Source organism: Tenrec ecaudatus, chromosome 1 (genome assembly GCF_050624435.1).
Source record: "Tenrec ecaudatus isolate mTenEca1 chromosome 1, mTenEca1.hap1, whole genome shotgun sequence".
In the NCBI taxonomy this organism is placed as follows: domain Eukaryota; kingdom Metazoa; phylum Chordata; class Mammalia; order Afrosoricida; family Tenrecidae; genus Tenrec; species Tenrec ecaudatus.
Genome location: NC_134530.1, coordinates 23,851,496 through 23,864,461, shown reverse-complemented (window position 1 = coordinate 23,864,461; position 12,966 = coordinate 23,851,496). Strand labels below are relative to the sequence as shown.

At 56.3% G+C, this 12,966-nt stretch overlaps 2 protein-coding genes across 2 annotated transcripts; one reads left to right on the top strand and one right to left on the bottom strand.

Annotated features, from left to right (window-relative positions):
• Window positions 1-1,277: 1,277 nt before the first annotated feature.
• On the top strand, window positions 1,278-4,759 carry LRRC25 (leucine rich repeat containing 25). Its single transcript, XM_075537892.1, has 2 exons — window positions 1,278-2,078; window positions 4,372-4,759. The coding sequence occupies exons 1-2, from the start codon at window positions 1,279-1,281 to the stop codon at window positions 4,490-4,492; spliced, it is 921 nt and encodes a 306-aa protein (XP_075394007.1). The 5' UTR covers window position 1,278; the 3' UTR covers window positions 4,493-4,759.
• A 2,902-nt stretch (window positions 4,760-7,661) lies between these two features.
• GDF15 (growth differentiation factor 15) lies at window positions 7,662-10,151 on the bottom strand. Its single transcript, XM_075537882.1, has 2 exons — window positions 9,847-10,151; window positions 7,662-8,750 (listed from the first exon to the last, which is right to left on the bottom strand). Exons 1-2 carry the CDS (start codon window positions 10,130-10,132, stop codon window positions 8,110-8,112), a joined length of 927 nt encoding a protein of 308 aa, XP_075393997.1. The 5' UTR covers window positions 10,133-10,151; the 3' UTR covers window positions 7,662-8,109.
• Between the last annotated feature and the right edge of the window lie 2,815 nt (window positions 10,152-12,966).

Here is a 12,966-nt window from a genome sequence, read left to right as displayed (position 1 = left end):
CTGATGACACTTTATCAAGCCGCTGGGCCTTTGCTCCTGCTGTGCCATCTGCCTCAACTCTGCAATGCACTCCTATCTCTCTGGTCACAGGCTCAATAGCCTCTCCTTCACTGAGCGCCCAGACCCACTTCAGCGTAAAAGAATCAATCAATATATGGGGTGTGTGAGTGCCAAGTCTTTCCTGCAGACCACACCTTCTGCCTGTCCATTCCACCGGGCCCCAAAGCACATTTGGGGCATCTCCGGCAAACTCCTGCTCATATGTTGAAGCCCCACCTCTAATGCCCCCCACCTCCAGTGCATTTCCAATCCTGTCTCTCCTTCTAGCCCAGTCCCAAAATTGTGTGGTTAGTTGAGGCTGTGTCTGGTCAGTTCCCCACCACCCCCAAGAATGGGGGTTCCTTGATACGGGCATCAAGGGCCCAGCATTGGTGTCCTTTGTTGAATGAATGATTGGGGCCGTCAATCAGGAGTGAGCCGTGCTGGGACCAGGAAGTGCGCTGGTGAGTGCCACTCATTTGGGGTGCTAAGGGGGGGACATGTAATTCCCAGCAAGAGGGAAGCAGGACCCTGGGCTGCCCCTCCCCCTCCCGTGAGAACCTCGGTTGGAGGCCTCGCTGGGGGCGGGTCTCTGTTGCTTCTTCATTCTTCCCCTCAGAGCTGAGCTGGACCCCAGTTCCTCTTCTCTCAAAGCGCAGTGCGGGTGTAGAGCTGGAAAGGCGTGCCGTGCCGGGGACCACAGCGGATCCTGGGGGTGACTGCCACTCGGGCCTGCAAGATCAGGTAAGAGCCCTGGGGCATCACGGAGGGAGACTGGGCAGGGGGGCGGGCACTAGAAGGGCCTACACTGGTGCAGGGATGGGACCTGAGCTGGGGCCCTTCTAGCAGTCCCCCCACCCCCACCCCTGCCCAAGATTCCCAGATCCCTGCAGTTCTGGGAGAAGCAGTTTTCGGGTCACTGGAGAAGGCCAGGTAGCAAGGCCATCATTCATTTGCACACTGTCCTGTTTTGACAAACCAGGCTGCCCGAAATATTGGAGCCAGGGACAAGCCCAGTCAGGGATTATCTGGGGTCTGGGGAAAGGGTGTCCAGAAGAGGAGACTGAGGCTTAGATGGGGGCTGAAGCCCCCAGAGAGGTTTTCCCTTTTCAGATGCGGTCTGAGCCCATCTCTGCTGTAAAACCAAACCCAACCAAACCCAGAGGCGTGGGCGGTAAGGGTGACCACAGGGCCGAAGTTGAACTTGGGGGTTCCGGTGTCTCTGCCCAGGTCGCCTGAATGGGGGTCGCCCTGCTGTGGGTGCTGTTGCTGCTGCTGAGGCTGTGGGCTGCAAGGAGCACGGAGGACGCCTGCCTCGTGTCTTCGGACCCCGGGGACTGGACGGTCCCGTTTACAAGCCAGTGCCTGAACTTCAGCAACCAGAAACTGACGCTGCCTGAGAATCAGTCTCTGCAGGCCAGCAATGTCGTCCTCCTGGACCTGTCCTCCACCGGCCTGCGCACGCTCCCACCTCTCTTCTTCCAGAACCTGGGGTCGCTGAGGTTCCTGAATGTCACTGGCAACCGGTTGGACCGCATCAGCGGTGCGCTGGCCGCACGATGTGACCTGGACCTGCAAGCTGACTGTGGCTGTGGCCTGGCGGCCTGGCAGGAGGTGCGGGCTGACAACTGCTCTGGCCAGCTGGCCCTGAAATGCCTGGATCTGGCTACGGGCACCTGGCGCAACCTCTCTGCCTTCCTGGAGGTCAGCTGTGTCCCAGGCCTGGCCCCAAGCACTATTGGGGCTGTGGTGGCTGGGGTCTGTCTGTCCCTCGGTCTGCTCATCGCTAGCCCTTTGCTGGTCTGGAGGTTCCGGAGACGCCAGCAGGCCAGTAGCCATGGCTTGAGACAAACCCAGACTAGCAAGGACAAGCCCAGGAACAGCTCAACCCGGCAGCCACGGTACAGCAGCCGGAGCCTCCACCCCAAGCCCTCGGTGGCCACGCCACCCAGGCCCTCCACTCCCGACTATGAGAACATGTTTGTGGGCCAGCTGGCTGGTGGGCCCAGCACCCAGGAGTACCACTGGGACAAACACAGGTGAGTGACCCCACACGTCGAGTGTGGCAAAAGCAGAGAGCTAAGGAACAAACCTTGACTCCTCGTCCTGTCCACCCCCTAAAGTGATTTTGGCATTTAGGGTAATTCACACTAAAGTGTGAGTGACTGATAGGTTTGCTGCTATCCAGTTGGTTCAGATTCAAGGTGTGTATATATATATATATATATATATATATATATAGTTCCTGAAACTGTACATCTTTACTGGAGCAGCCAGCCTCATCTTTTTCCCTGAGAACGGCTATGGTGGGCTAGAACCACCGATCTTGAAGTTAGCAGCCCAATGTCTTATCTATAGTGCCACCAGCTCCTTTGAGAATGACTGATAGACTGATAGACACCACTTACCTAAATGATATTTTCTCAGCAGAGCCCATAGGATGTGGGGCGGGGTTAGGGTGTTCAGGGCACCCTCTGAGAGTGGCTAAGAACTTAGGGCTACATAGCCCTGAGTCAAGTCCCTGACTCTGCATCTTGCACAGCTGTGTGTGACCTTGGACAAGCAGCCTCAGCTCTCGGGCTGAGTTTCCTCACCTATAAAATAGGGGTAGCAGCAAGCCCCTGCCCTGGGTGTTGAAGGTAGGACCGGAAGAATCATGTGAGTTACAGTATAGAGGACCTGTTTCCTCCTTCACGACCCACACACCCTGTTCTGGCTGCCAGGGGTGGTTGGGAGAGCTCTGTGGTCACCAGCCTGACTTCAGATCCCATGTGACAAAACCTCTGTTAATGCCTCCGGACAAGGGATGTAGCCCTGGAATCCTCACTGGACACAGGAGGCGCCAGGGAGTGGAGGGAATCTCAGGGGTGGTCCAGCAGCGATAACAAAGAATCTGATGGGAAAGGCTGTTGAGAAAGAAAACTGGAGAGCTTATGTGTGCTGAGTAATTCATACTAAAGTGTGAGTGACTGAGAGGCACCGCTTCAACCAAGTCATTTTCAACAAGTGGAGCCAATAGGATGCCCCCAACACAGAGGGCACAAAGACCACCTGTGCCCCTCTTCCCCCACGAGGCCCCAATACCTCCAGAAGCTCAGCTTTCCCTGGCTGCATCCGGGAGTAGAAAGAATTTCAGGGGCAAAGGCCAGGAGGTGGGAGAGGAGAAAGACCCTCATGTGAAGGAGTTTGCTGAAGGTGAGACGTGAAGACCGAGGCTGGAGGGGGCTGGGCAGATCCAAGCAGGAAGGGGATGTGGCATGCGTGCCTATGTTTAGGCAGCTGAGTCCACATTTGGAGGCAGGGAGGCCGCTGGAGGCTGTTGGAGGGAAAGGAGAGTAAGTCTATGCAAAGCAGATGCAAATATGGATCGAAAGCAGAAGTGGTCTGTGGCGGGCTTGGAAGGCACAGGGCTTACTCAGGCAGCAGTTTGTGTCTTGGGTGATCACTCGCAAGACCTCAAGGCCGGCGTCCCCCGGGGTCCCAACCTCCACAACTACTCTGCTTAGAACGCAATGTCTTGTTTCCAGGCTTCCTGTTAGGTGGTGAAAAGAGAAGCCAGGAGGAGGGAGGGCCGTGACTTGTGAAAGCAGAGATGAAAACAACAACAACAACAACCCCCCCCCCCCACTCTCAGCCCTGCCCATCCCTCTCTTCCCCCCACCATCCCTTCCATTGACATTCGGGTTCATTCGGGTTCAGAGTAATTCATACTAAAGTGTGAGTGGCTGTGAGTGGTAAGGTCCCACGTACCCCTTGTGGTCCTTCACAAGCAGAGTTGACAGGGTCTGGGACGGGGAAAGGATAATCAAGAGGCAAGAAGATTCTTCTCTGAAACTTCACCTCCTATCACAAGACAGTCCTTCCCGACCAATTCTGAGGACGCGGGAGGGCTCAGCGAGACAAACGGCACTTCCCCTGGTCACACTCCCCAGCCCCAGTGCTTATACTCTTATTTCCACATCGTGAGGCAGTCTGTGAGTGCAGTTCCCATAAATGGGGAGCCACCGTAGGGCTCCGGACATCTGTGTGTCCCAGGGACCCACGGGGGTTTCCCAGAGGAAATCAGAGGCTGGATGCGTCTGTTTTAACTGTAAGGGGGCGGGGTTTGGAATCTCAAATGGCTGAAGGTCCTTGAACTTCAGGGTTAAGGTGCTGCCTCCACAGTCCCCTCCCTCCCCCCTCCCTTCCTTCCTTGGAGAAAGGCAGGCAGCCCTGCCCTCTGTCTCCTGGGCCATCAATATTAGGGGAAGTGGGACCCAGCCGCCTTGAACTTTCTTAGCCTCTCAAAGCTGATGTCCCTGCCCCCACCCCCTCGTGTTTCCTTCCCCACAGGACGCATTTTTCGGAGGATGACTTCTACATGAACTACGAGGGTGAGAGCCAGACTTCCCAGCCTGTCTATGGCAACCTGGGGTCCCTGGATGAAGAGGAGTACGTGATCCCGGGGCGCTGAGTGCCACGTGGGTTCCCCCGGCCCTCTGGTCCCTGACAGGTGACTCAGGGAGTTCTGACCTCAGCCTCTTCTCTGGCCTCAGTCTTCTCATCTGAGGACAGGCCGGATCATCCTTAGGTCCCCGAGAGGTTCTGAAGCCCTCTTCCCAGGCCCCACTCTGATCCTTGGCCCCCAAGGTCAGAAGGGGAAGACCCCAGTGAGGGGACCGGGAGGTCGATGCGTGACCCTCGCCAGCACGCGCCTATTGGTGTGCAGATGACAATAAACATGGCGGATGAGAGGCTGGCTCTGGGAATGTAGCTTCCTCTCCCCACCCCGGTCCCTTCCTGCTGCCCCATCTTCACAAACCCTTGCTGTGTACCACGGAGAGATCTGACTCAGGGCCGTGCTGGGGGACAAAGCAGAACTAACATGTCCTTTGTGCAGGAACAAATCCACAGGTCTTTCCCCCTCAGAGGGGGCTCTAAACCCCTCTGATGGGCTTGAACCGCTAGTCTTTCTTTCCGTTAGTTAGCAGTGCACACTCAACCAGGTCACCACCCAGAGCCCGCTAGGAATCCTTCCATCCAGCCCCTCTGCGGTGCCCCACGCCCTCCTGTCTTCAGGACACTCCGGTGGCATCCCACTGCCCCCAGGCCCTTGGCCTTCCTGCGGTCTGATCCTGCCCTTCTGGACACACACACACACACGCACACACACACACACACACACACACACACACACACACACAATCTCTTGTGGCCTGAACCTTCCCAAACCCAGCCCCCCTCGAGCCTCTCTGTCTCTTGTTCTCAGACTTGAAACTTCGAATACGCGTGTAGGCTCTGGTCAGGGCTTCCGGAAGCTAGGATCCCAAACCTGAGCCTGTCAGTAACCCTCTGGGCCTCAGTGTTCCCATCTGTGAAACGGGATGATGAGAGGTGATCCTTAGCTCTAATCTTCTGAGAACACTTGACTTCGCATTCAGGACCCAGGGACCACCCCATCTTCTCTGAAAGCCTTCCCTGCGGCCTCCCCAACCAGAGGCCACCCCTCCCAGAGTCTGTGCATTTCGGAGTTTGTTCAGACTTCGGCTTCAACTGGATTTCTTGCCTGCTGGCCGCAGGCCTGGCTGCCACAGAACCCCCAAGCTGGGGTTAACAAGCTTGACTTATACACCTTCAGGAACTTAAGGCCAGGCCGGGTCTCCTTCAGGAGCTGACTGAAGCTGTTTGAGGAAGATTGTGTGGACCAGGATAATCTGTACTGGGTTTTGTTTTGTTTTTTTAATCATTTTATTGGGGGACCGTATAACGCTCATCACAATCCACACATACATACATTGTGTCAATCACACTTGTACATTTGTTCCCCTCATCACTCTCAAAACATTTGCTTTCTACTTGAGCCCTTGATATCAGCTCATTTCCCCCCTCCCTCCCCCTTCCCCCCCTAGGAACCCTTGATAATTTATAAATTATTATTATTTTGTCATATCTTACACTGTCCGATGTCTCCCTTCACCCACTTTTCTGTTGTCCGTCCCCCAGGGAGGAGGTTATATGTAGATCCTTATAATCAGTTCTCCCTTTCTACCTCACCCTCCCTCCACCCTCCTGGTATCACTACTCTCACCACTGGTCCTGACGGGATCATCTGGTGTGGATTCCCTGTGTTTCCAGTTCCCATCTTCTGTACTGGGTTTTGAAGGAGGAAGAGGAAGGTTGAGGGGAAAATGGAATACTGGGCAGGGACACCAGCTCCTGCAAGACCCTGGAAGCGTGAGAGGGGCCCAGCAAAAGCAGCAGCAGATGCTCAGGGGGAGATTCAGTGAAATATCTGCTAGCTTGTCTACCACCCTGGTTTGAGTTTAATTTTGCCGCCCCCCCCCATTTCCCAACACATGGAAATGATGTCATAGCTGGAGAGGGACCTACAAGGGGGACCTTTCATTGCACCCCAATGGCCCTACTCTGATCCTCTCCTTCCCCTGACTGCCTGCCTGTCCACTTCCCAGCATAAATCAGATCCTGCCCCTCCCCAGCTCACATGCCTTCCATGGCTCCCGTTTACATCAGTCCCACAGCTCCCACCACCACTCACATCAGCAGATGTGTTTCAGCCTCTGGCCACCTCTATTTTCCACTGCCTTGCGGCTGCACACTGAGCTCAGTCTTACCTCAGGACCTTTGCACCTGCAGTTCTTGTGTATCTTGTCACTATTATGTCCTGAATCTCCACCCAGGGCCTAGCACACAGTAGCTATCCATCGGGGGCACATGCAATCTGTGACAGTGGCCTCTGGGCAGTGACATTCAGAGCGGACACCCCTCGCAGCTGAAAACCGGTCCTCTTTCTCTCCAACCCAGATCACAGATCCCTCTGAGAGATTCCAAACGTGGACAGGAAGATAAGTGTAGGGAGGGCAGTGGGCTTGGCACATCCCAGGAATTTTATTTGAAATCACCCTGTGTCAGAAAAGAATCCAAGTCCCTTAGTTGGAAGACCATTTGGAGGAAGATAGGGCTTTCTACCCCGGTGAAGAGTCCGGCTGGACTCATGGGGACATTCTACCCTGTCCTATAGGGTCACTCATGGTGGGGGGTGGGGGGTGGGGGGGGAGAGCATACATCCTGGGACGTGCTGTGAGCATGACAATGGTTTTCATGGCGTATTGATTTCTCCCTGCTCTGTTTACGTGAAAGGTGGCAGGAGTGGGTAATGCAGGGGCCGGGGGAAGCCCCTTAACACCCTGCCCAGCTGGGGCAGCCTTATGCAAGCGGTCTGAAACCTTTATCGTGGATGGGCTTGGCCAGGGGCTCCTTTCTGTTTGCAAGGATGACTCCCATTCAAGGAGAGAGGTGGGGCCAGACAAGCCCAGAGCCAGAGAGAGCAGGAGACTGAGACTCAGATGACCACAGAAAGAAACAGCAGCAGAGAAAGAAGAGGTGGGTAAACCAAGAGAGAAACAGGGCTGTTCAGGGCTGCCCTCCTGACCCTCGGCCCTCATCAGTACCTTCTGGTCAGCTGGCATTGCCAAGAACGCCTGTTCTGACAGGCCTGCCCCTGAGCCCTGCCGTGCTCCTGACCTGGGGACCCTCAGGACAACTGAAGTGTGTGTGGGAGGACTGGTCATTTCCTAGTCCCTCTTCAGGAAGTCACACAAACCATTTTTAACTCTTTACTTTTTAATGATCAGTTATAAAAACACACACCCCCCTCTCAACCTTCCAGTCCCCGGCAAATCGCCCCAATAAATTAGCAATAGGAAAATAATAATAAAGTGTTACCACAGAGTTCATTCTGACTCAGTGACGCCGTAGGGCAGACCAGGACCTGTCCCAAGCGGCTTTGGAGGGCAATGGAGTAGCGGTCACGAGCTGGACTCCGAACTGAAAAGTCAGCAGTTCGAAACCAGCAGCCACTCCTCGGGAGAAAGATGGGGCTTTCCCCGCCTCTTGTCAAGCTCTCCCGCCCGACTGCCGGTGGGTTCCAGTCTCCAGGCACCTAGACACTGCGTCGCGAGGGCTCCTTTAGCAATAAATAAGGGGTTCATAAATAGAGCGACAGGGGGCGTGGGCAGTGAACCCCCTGCTCTGATGCAGAGCACGGAGGCCCAGGCCTCGCGGGGCGCCCGCTCAAGCGCAGTGGCAGTCCTTGACCAGGATGTCGTCGTAGGGCGTGAGCGCCACGCGGCCGTCGCTGTCCTGGTGCATGAGCACCACGGGCTCGAAGCTGGCGGGCACGCAGCACGGCGCGGGCGCAGCGTCGGGGTCCAGGTCGTGCAGGCGCGACTTGATGCGCGTGTACGCGCTGGCCGGCCGGAAGCGCGGCGGGCACGCGCCCACGCACGCGCGCACGTCGAGCTCGCGCGGCGCCAGCACCCAGTCGGCCCAGCCCAGCTCGGCGAGCGTCACGCGCCGGCTCCGCACGCCGCAGCACGTCCCCGCGCGCGCCGCGCAGTTCTCCGCCGACGGCGGCCGCGCGCTACGGCGCGCCCTGGCGGCGCGCGGCCGCAGGTGCAGCTCCAGCCGGGCCGAGCGCGGCGCGGCGCGCGCGGGGACCCGGGCCGGCGGCCGCAGTCGCAGCAGCAGCACGGGTCGCGGGGGGCCCCCGCGCGCGAGCAGGCGGCGCAGCGGGCGCGTCACGTCGCGCGGGCTCGATGCCGCGGGGGACAGGCGGAGCAGGGCCCGGTGCAGGCGGAGAGCGGCCCGGCGGCCCGCGGGGAGGGCGGCGAGGGGGATGCGCAGCTGCACCTGGCCGCGGGGAGCCGGCCGCACTGCGGGGAGAGAGAGGACACCGGTTACCAGGGTCTGGGTGCAGGGCCGTGTCCCGCCGCCTCACAGCTTTTGCACAAACTACCCCCTCTCCCGCCTGTTTCCCACCACACCTGCCGCTCCTCCCCCCCAACCCACCGACCTAGACCTTCAGGTCACCGCCCCCCCCATGAGTCCTTACGTCACCCCCCCACCCATCCCGCCCCCGCTAGAATCTCCGCAGGATTTATGCCTGGCACACAGTAGGAGTTCGAAGGAACAAGTGAATTAAGATGTTTAAGGACAGACTCAAAACTTGGCTCCATCATTTTTCCTTCAAGGCTCACTAAGCCCCCAGGTGGCTTTGAGCCGGAATCCACCTGGTGACTGGGTTGCATTTGGTTTTCAAATGTCCCCGGGCTGGGGAGGCAACTTCTGTGATCCGGGAAAGCAAGCGTCTTCGATACGCTTCGGTTTCTGACCCCTCATCTGGGCAATGAAGCCCGTTTTCCCAGGGTGCCTACATCCCAGATTTCTGGTACATGCTGGGAGGCTGTGGTTTGAAGGCCCTCTCTCAGTCTCTCAACTCTAAGGGCGAGGAGCTCACCTGGAGGGACTGGTGTAGATTAGGGGCTCACCCCAGGAAGAGCCCTGCTTCTTTCAGCCCCCTCGGGTCCTGCTCAGCCCCTGGCCCTAGGCCCTGAGCCCTGGAGGCTTCTTAGGACCTCAGAGATGCCCAGCAAAGGCAACTTAGACGTGCTGTCTTGGGCTTCGATGGTCGTGTTCATATTCGGAACCGGCCCTAGCCAGGTGTGGCAAGCCTCTCTCCTCCCACCTGGTCCTTGGTCTGATTGTTGCCACTCACCATCCGCCAACCGGACTGCTTGCTCCCTGCGTTCTAGGGGCGCTCTCCTTTAGAAAAGTCGGGGCATGGTTATAACGGCCCCCCTTGGTTACTCCGGGGCTGCCAGAATCTATCAGCTGGAATCAGAGACTATGCATATTACTACCCAGTTCACGGGTGGGCAAACAGGGCCAGCGGTGGGTATAGGTCTCTGACTCAGAACCAGTGGTTAGACGTGGAATGTCTCACACAGGGCACTCCAAGAATTCACTCACCCTTGGGTGTCAGAATCCGGATAACAGATCCCGTGCGGCCGTCCAGGCTAGAGTCTGTCCTGCTCTGGTTTATCCGAAGCTGGTCCATCAGGGCTTCGTAGCTTTTCCGCATCTCCTGCAATCTCGAAGCGTCCAGACCCCGGAGTGCGTCTGGAAATTCGGAGAGGCCAGGGCTGGGCTCAGGCACGGAGGACACGGTACCCTGCGGTGGCGGCAGCAGCAGCAGCAGCAGCAACAGCAGCAGCATGGGAGAAGGATGCGGCGGCGTGGGTCCCGGCCAGCACATGGCTGTGTGGTGCTGGTTGTGATCTGAGCTGGGAATGACCTGGCACTGCTGGACGGTGCTTTATAGTCCCCGGACTTTGTCCGCCTCCTCCTTCCGGACCCTGCCCACCCTTGCGTGCAGAATAAACACTGCAGCCACAGCTGGGCTGGGCCTCAGAGGTGCCTTGGGAATGGGGGGGAAAGGGTGTGTGTGCCGCCGTGCCTTAGAAGCTGGGGCCCATGTCTGCGCCTCAGTAGCCTCTCTAAACTTTATTCCAGCCTGGCGTGTTCGTGGGTGCTATGACAAAACTGGCCAAAGTCACCAAACCAAACCCAGTGTAGCCCAGTGGATTCGGACTGGTGGCAATCCTGTAGGACAGAATGGAACTGCCCCATCAAGTTTCACTGGTTTTGCTCCAGGTTACCCTTAGGTACTAGTTTGGGTTCAAGGCTTAAAGACTCTCTCAGGGCCATCTCTTGGGGAGCCCTCTAGTCTTCATCGTACATTCAGTCTGGATTTGTTCAGAATTTAACTTCTGGACCACATTTTTCTTCTTATTCCATCAGGACCCACTGATGTCTGTCAGGCACCATCTAGTCCTGGCCTCCAGGTAAATCCTTGATGGAATGAATATATATACATAAGTGCCGTGGATGCTGTGTGTGTGTAAACCAAATTCACTGTCATCGAGTCGATGCCGACTTCCAGCGACTGTAGGACAGGTTATAACTGCCTCTGAGATTGTAAGACTGCAACTCCTTTTTAAAAGTCTTATTGATAGATAATTCATATATCATGCCCTTCCATTGTTGAGTCATATTAAGAAGGGCTGTATAAACATCACTACAATCAGTTCTAGAACATTCCATCTATTCATTATTTGCTTCCCATTTCCCTCTTCCCTCTCTACCCTCTGCGCTGTATCCCCAATAAGCCACTACACCAGTTACCGTCTTCTCTATTTTCCTATCATGGGCTTCATGTACTGGAAAACATTAAAAAAGACAGTAAATATATTGATAAACACATCTTTAAAAGAAGAATCCACCAACAATATTCAAATAAACGGGAGAAAAACACCTCCTTCAGGAAAAAAGGCAGGAAATGTTAAACATGGGTCCAAAGGGAGATCACATGATCAGGTATCACATTGCAACCGAATTGCATCAGGCATAATCGAGTTGACCATACACTCTGTCTGCGGGCAAGGCTCCTCACACCCCCCGACTGTGGTCAGAGGGCGCATCCATGTGGGGGCCCTGCAGATGGATTTGGGGGTCTCAGTGTCATCCAGAGCCTTCTGCAAATGGGATCTTCCCAACTTAAATTCTGAGACCATCCCCTCCTTTGGATTTGGATTTTATTATTTAACCTCCTTAGGTCACACCCGCTGGTATGCTCCTTCTGGGTAGACTTTGTGGAGCCTCACTGAGATGGCTGCCTGTTTGAATTCAGCCCTGAAGACAGCTCGGCTCCATCTGCTTTCTTCACCACCCTTTGCTGTAGCACGCTGGTCTTCAGTGGTCTCTTCACGCAGGTGAGCATCCAGCAGGGCTGTGCCAAGACTGTAACTCTTTATGGAGGTAGAAAGCCCTGCCTTTCTCCAAAAGAGCCGTTGGTGGTTTCCAGTGGCTGCCCTTGTAGTTAGCAGCCCGGCTGCGTAACCACGATGCTGCCGCGGCTCGTGTGAATAGGTATGACCCAGATTCAAACGCCGGTTCGGCCTCCTGACAGGCAAGCATTTTATTAAAGATCTGCCTAGTGCCTGGGCTGGGGATTGAGCCCCCAAAGTGTGCCCATCATAGAGTCTCTGCCCCCACATCTAGGGAATGAATGTTCCCAAGCCTCCCAGGGTGCCTAAATCCCAGAAGCTCTGAGCCTCTCGGCCAGGGGTCCTCAAACTTTTCAAACAGGGGGCCAGTTCACTGTCCCTCAGACTCATTGGAGGGCCAGACTAGTTAAAAAAAAAACAACTATGAACAAATTCCTATGCACACTGAACATATCTTATTTCGAAGTAAAAAAAAACCCCAAACGGACAAAAACACCCAGCGGGCCGGATAAATGTCCTCGGCGGGCCGCCTGTGGCCCGTGGACCGTAGTTTGAGGACACCTGCTCTAGGGCCTTTGGACCGTAAGGCTGGTGCATGGCCGGGGTCTCCTGGAGGGGCCTCAGTGAACCCAGCACAGTTCTAAACCCAGAGAGGGAAAGCAGGGTTCAATTAGGTGAATTGGTGCAGGGTGGCCGCGCCTTGGAGACATTGCCCTTGCTACAGCCCCTCCTGTCCCTTCTGGGGGAGTGCCCTGGGGATTGCGTCAGATTCAGAACCAGCCTGGGCAAGTCCCTGGCGGGGGAGGGGGGGGAGGCTTCTGCTGTATGACGTCATTCCTCTCCCCACGCTCCCCACCCGTCCTTTTCCGGGGGTTTTGAAATGAGGTGGCTTTTTCACACAGTGACTGGCCACTCTGAGCCTCGGTTTCCCCATCTGGGATCCCAATCAGTCCATGTTGGCTGAGCCTGGCCCTGCCTGACAGCAAGTGGACCCTCCAGCAACCTGACCAGCCCAGAGGGGGACCCGGCCGCTCCTGCCCCCTTGCACAAAGGGGGCCCAGCTTCAAAGGTTTCTCAGGGGCCGTCTGAGATCCCCCTCCCGCTCGGGGTCAGTATGGGTCAGTATGCGGGCAACATGGGCTTCTTGGGGTTCTTTATCCTGTTTCTTATTCTGGTTCACTCCTGGAGTTTGGAAGTGTCCAGACCTGGAGCAAGTTGGGGCATTGGTGGGGGGGGTTACCAGGGATAGAGCGCCCCACCCCACCCTTGGTGGCAGCAGGGGGAGCAGCAGCAGCCAGGCTTT